Raw genomic sequence first — 6,000 nt, forward strand, 5'->3', positions numbered from 1 at the left:
TATCTTAAGCAATAACAATTCAACATTTAGGTCTGACGTGATCAGACAGGCATCAGGGTCAGAGTTCGGTCTTTACCTGCTCTAGTTTGGTTGCGAAGGCCACGGTGACAGAAAGGACAAACATGTCGGTGCAAAGATCTGCCGGCCCTACTTGATGGTATCCCTGGTCTGGGATCAGTATGGCCTCCAGCCTCTCTGGGAGTAGATCGGTCACCGAGGAGGAACCTACACCAGCATAACAAGGAGATCAAAACAAGCAGTAAATAAAAGAGCAAAAACAAAAATCTTACAGGTTGCAGATGTGAAGAAACCACAAGTTTTATTTTTATTCACTGAAACCACCAATTATTCCTCTCTGATGTTTGCTGGTAGCAGAGCAACGCTTACACAAGAACCGGAGCTGAGCCTGAAGTGAGACTGTACAAAACCACAAGCAAGACATCATGGCTGCAAACCAGGAACTGTGTGAACAGAAGTTTAACTCTAAATAGAGCAATGTTCACCTCAGACACATTTTCAGATCTGAAGTGTACAAACTGAGATGTCAGAACAGGTTGTTACAGTAACTTGGCAGCAAAAAGGACTCAGAGTTAGGGCTGCAACAATAAACTAAATGCTTAGGTAAAAGCACGGCTCTTTAGCACGCCCTTGTGTTAAACGATGAGCAGGCGAGTGTTTCATTCACATGTTACTAAAAACAGACCTGCAACTGAACCTTATTTAGGAGCAATGGATGAATAAAACGTAAGACCATGTAGCCCCCAGTTTTTCACAACAAAAACACTGATAAGACAACAACAGCAGTGATGATGACACTGTCACATACACACACACCACCGTGACTGAGAAGGTGAGCTCAGATTGAGTGAAAGAAAACGTGTTTCTAGCATCCAAAATATCCTGGAATTACCATTAAAACCTTCCCTGGGAAAAAGCTAACGTCCTTCTTCAAACCACCTGGTCAGCAAACTCTGACATGAGGAACTTTGTAGCTGCTCCATCCACTGCCGTTTGGTTTACACAGCAAATAAATCTGCAGTAAGTCTCCAGAAGTTGTATTAAAATATGCAGATGAATGTTAACTTGGTCTGAAAGGATGTTTAAATTACACAGCTTCCTGAAGACTGACGACAGACGTCTTATTTTACGTGGCGCAATGCCTGCAGCACACAGGGTGAGTCTACAGGGGGGCATTTTCAATTCCTCAGATTAATAATGAAATAATACAAAATACTGTGTTAATTAAATTGCATTCATATTTTTAAAAACTGAATTAAAAATATTCATAAAAATAAAAGCTTTTTTTCCCAGCAAGCCAATAAAAATGTACATGGACCAATAAACTCTGAACCACTGACCTGTTAGGTAGAACGCTGAATTATTATTACGTCTACATCATTAACTTGTTGTCAAAAGCACACAAACACTTGCCTCATATTAATGTCAGAAAACCTTCCAAGAAGCAAGAGTACAAATTGCTTACATATCTTATTTTATTTAGCTTTGACTGTACTTGAGAGTATTTATTTATTCAAAATATCTAATATTTATATATATATATATTTTTAATTACGTTTTAATATGGCACATAAATACAATCAAAGGATTTCTTTTTTCTGACAGACGTTATATGCAGTTAAACTTTAAAGCATTACAATTTCTAAAATAGAAAACAATGAAAAGTTCATTCTGAAAGACATGCTTTTTGTCTTTTGAATGTTTATTATTTCTTATTAATAAAACAAAAGCATTTCTTATCTGACTTCTCGATTAATCGACGGAATAATCAGTTGATTACTTGATTAGTAAAATAATCAATAGCTGCAACCATTCTCAGTAAAAATATATTTATTCACTTTCTGAATTACCTACTTGTGTATGCAATCTTGTGAAAAAGCGGCACATAGCATTTAGACTAAGTATAAACTGTGATAATCTCAATGAAAATATTATATTTGTTTTAAATGTAATGAGTAATAGAATAGTAGTTCTTCACCCTCATAAGTAAATCGTAAACAGAAACATAGACTGAGTGCTCCCTTATGATTTTTTCCCCCTGCAGTAACAGCCGAAACACAAAGCCCTTGCAGTCAGTGCACTTTAACAGGCAAATATGAACTAAGTGAACTTCAGCTCGAGGCTCAACTGTATAGACTGGGAATATTTTCCCAGAGAAATGATGAGATTCAATTTTCTGAATGTGCGACTTTATGATCTTACAAGTGCTCACTTCACAGAACGGAAATCCCACAATCTGAGCTCCTTCTGCAGCTATGACCCTGTAATGACTAACATAACACATGACTAATGCTATATTATGTTATGAAAGAGACAGACCATCAGACCACTGTTCTTTACAATGTCAGTAAAAGTTACACCAGATCCTCCATCAGTGCACTAATCTGTCAAAATGATGGATAAGCTCTGGAGTTGTCTGTCATTGTCAGAAAAAAAGACAAGAATTTCTAAAAGTAATTTTTTTTTCACATCTAGAACCCTGGAGGAGGTTAAAAGTATGCCCGGTTTAAATAGAGACGGATTTTACACATTAAAAACTCTGGATTTAGGCTCCATGTATGCTGCCAACCCACTATTCTCCCTTCTTAGATTTCAAACATGAGTCAGTGTTTTCTCTACAACTGAGCCAAGATCTGGACCTTTTTCTTCTTACTCACACTTTATATTTGAGGGTGACCAAAACCTAAACAGTAAGCAGTAACTTTATAGAAGGATGTTAAAGGAAAATAAAATCCCAAGCTTTGTCTTTTGCCCTGATTCTTTTAAGTTTCTTTAAGGCAGGAATATGGCACAGCAGTGACGACTCAGCACAGAGTCCGACTGGACTTCAGAAAGAAAAATAGTTTATTAAAATGTAGACTGTTCCAGCTCATCACCATCAAACACAAGTAATACAGTTAAATAGAGAAAAGATAAAACCAAGGAAGGTGAAAACAAAAGAAAGAGAGCTGGGAGAGCTCACCTTGTCGGGGCGGGGCCTTCTTGGCTTTGAACCTATCAGGTGAAGGTTCAGAGGGCTTGTTGTCATTCTCCAACACCATGCTGAGCAGGAGGGAAGGTTTCTGTTTGGTGTACTTACTGCTGAGCAGTGGATACCAGCGTGACTCCTGATACACACAACAGATTTATCAGAACATCAGCCCTGCATAATAAATCTTCTACCAGCGCACCTCTGAACAGACAGACAGACAGAGAAGACGTTCACCTGTTTGACCTCCTGAACTGATCGAAGGTCAAGGACAATGTAGCCGACGCTTTCTTTTTTCTTGCTGACAGGGTCAACAGCAAAACACTGAAGCTTGATGGGAGTTCGCTGCAGTCTGAAGAGACAAGGCCATCAAGAGGCATTAGTGTGACTCGGCTAACATTTTCACAACCCTACTTTAGAAAGGTTTTTTTGTGGTTTGAGATAAAATTTGTTTTCTGTAATACTTCAAAGGGTAGCTGCCTAACAAATCAAAAGTATTAGAAAGAACATCCAAACAGTCAGACAAACTGCTGTGATCGAACACCTGGGGACACAGGGAAGGAAGAACTTCCTTTCAACAGGAAAAGACCTCCACCAGGGCCAGGCTCAGAGAGGAGTAGCTATCTATTGTAACAATTTGGGAGGTGAGGCGAAAAAAGAAAAAAGAAACATTGGCTAATTATGTTTTGTTCTCGTTGCTCAAACGATTAAATGAGAAAATAACCAGGGAATCATGAACTAGCCAAATAAACATTTGTTACAGCTCAACAGAAACCTCTTTGACTTAAGTCTTAAGAAAGTCCAAACATGTGAATTATGGAAAATTAATAACAATAATCAGCCTCTGTACAGTTGTGAAGAGGCAGAGCATTAGGTACAGACATCAAAAACCTTTTTTGGTCCCTGGTTGGTGTTATTTTTCTTCCAAGGTTGCAGTTCCAAGTAACTCTACATGTACTTGGCTATGTCCATCTTTTACATACAGTCTATGGAGGCATGTGGTTGCAGCTCTACAGTCAATCTTTTCAACCTACTGTAATTTAATGGAAATTGTTCTAATATTAGTATTTTGTGGTTCTTAATTAAATAATTAGATAATAATAATTAGATTTTTACAATATTACCACAACTTTAACCTCAACAACATAATTTAAAAAAAAAAAACAGTCGCGTCATCACATAGTAAATCCAGTAGAATGTGCTATGCTTCCACTGTTTACAAGCATGTAGCAAAGAAGCATCGCAGCTAAACACAGTGGGTGGAGTCAAGTTGTGTATTGACAGAACAGACAATATAAAAGATAGACATGGACAGGGCTGGAAAAATGTATCCAACGACAAAGACCTTTTGTATAAATCTATGATGAAAATAACAGCTGTATCATGAGATCAAAAATATTAAATTACTCATAGAGCCCAGGATGTGATTAAAAAGTTTCAAAAACACATGATATCTAACCTGTGCTGGTGCAGCGTCCTGCGGTCAAGCTCCCAGGCCAGCTCGGTGCTGAACTGCGGTTGCTCTCGGTGCTCTACAGGATCCGTGGCCAGCTGCTCCCCGTCAAAGCTCGCCTGAACCACCAGACTGAGCCGAGGACTCTTGGGGAAGTGACGACCTAGGGATTGACACAAAGTGTTTCCGACACACTGGTTACACAGATGCTGATCAATTCTCTACTTTGTCCCACTTTCTATTATGTACATCAAAAAGGTTTTGATGTACACAGCAGAGAAGCACTATATAAGAATCAGTCCATTTACTTTTTACCATCTAAGTAGCTGTATTAAATGATCATGACGTCAGTATAAATCAATATGTGACTATGACTTTTTCGTTAATTGAGCTGGCCATTAATGTCATGGTAAATTTGGCCTTTTAATTCGAAATAATTTAAAACTCTTGCATTCAATTCTTGTTTGTGAATGTCACTAAAGATGTATGCTGTATAACTACTCCACCTTATAAAAAGAACAGTTTAAAGAAATAATATAAAGGCCAACAAAGGCCAAACAGGTGAACAAGAGACAGAAAGCAGTGAAATCACACATGGGGTGTTGCACCTGGCCACCCTATCTGCTGTGTGCTGAGCCACAAATCAGAATACTGATGCATTATCTCTGAAAGCCTGAATTCATCAAAACACCAACACAATGTGATGACTTGCAAATTCAACGATGACATAGAAAGTCATAGGTGTAAGAAGCTTTCTCAGCATAAATGACATTAACGTGGCTTCTATACTGTCCCCAGTGACAGGAATAGCTGCTTCACCAGCTTAGGGCGTGTCATTCGAACAGCAAACACTTAATGCCTCCTCAGCCTGGATTTAATTCACCGACCTGAGATCACCACCAACACTTGCAGCAGCAACAGGTTCGGCTTTTCCCCATGGGACTAACAACACCCGTTAAACGGCTGCAGTTGTGGTACCAACGAGTCAAACACGTCACGTATAAGCAAACATGGCTGGTAGCTCCAATGTAGGAGGGTTATCGGAGGATATCCAGCTCTTTAAATCGCTCACCTTCCAGAATGGACAGAACGATGAGAAGTTGGTCAGTCTTCGCAGCCATGTTGACATTTGTACAGCAGGGAAGTGAAAAAAAAGTTTTATTCAAAATGGGAAAACTCTCCTTCCCGCCGCTGCTCAGCTGAGTTTTGACGAAGATGTCAAGGTAAAGAAACGTAGTTTACATAAAGAATAACTGTACGACCGTTACAGGCAGCAAACAGCCGCTTTGTTGTCAAGCTTTGGCGCCACCCATTTTGTTTTCAAAGAGGAAGTGATGATAAAGGCGCCCGAGTTCTTAGCACCTCATGCTGGTTGGAGGTGGAACTGCAGTAAAAGTTAACCACTACTACTATTACTACTACTACCACTAGTACTGCTACGTCTGCTATTACTACCAGAGTTATTATAGTTTTGTGTTTTCTGAGTATTTTGTAATTTAGTTTTGATTTTTTTTTATTCTAATATAACTGATTTTCATTTAGTTTCCAGCGTGGGTTTACT

At 38.9% G+C, this 6,000-nt stretch overlaps 1 protein-coding gene across 3 annotated transcripts in view; it reads right to left on the reverse strand.

The window, feature by feature from the left end:
* cep120 (centrosomal protein 120) overlaps positions 1 to 5,749 on the reverse strand; it is a 39,513-nt gene extending 33,764 nt beyond the window's left edge. For all 3 annotated transcript variants that reach the window (XM_080894002.1, XM_080894003.1, XM_080894001.1), the window contains exons 1-5: positions 5,512 to 5,749; positions 4,446 to 4,602; positions 3,224 to 3,338; positions 2,981 to 3,125; positions 77 to 225 (exon numbers count right to left, since the gene is read on the reverse strand). In XM_080894002.1, the coding sequence (XP_080750128.1) occupies positions 77 to 225; positions 2,981 to 3,125; positions 3,224 to 3,338; positions 4,446 to 4,602; positions 5,512 to 5,560 (615 nt within the window). In that variant the 5' untranslated portion in view covers positions 5,561 to 5,749. The remainder of the gene's footprint in view (positions 1 to 76; positions 226 to 2,980; positions 3,126 to 3,223; positions 3,339 to 4,445; positions 4,603 to 5,511) is intronic.
* Between the last annotated feature and the right edge of the window lie 251 nt (positions 5,750 to 6,000).

Source organism: Rhamphochromis sp. 'chilingali' (genome assembly GCF_963969265.1).
Source record: "Rhamphochromis sp. 'chilingali' genome assembly, chromosome: 10".
Classification (NCBI taxonomy): Eukaryota; Metazoa; Chordata; class Actinopteri; order Cichliformes; family Cichlidae; genus Rhamphochromis; species Rhamphochromis sp. 'chilingali'.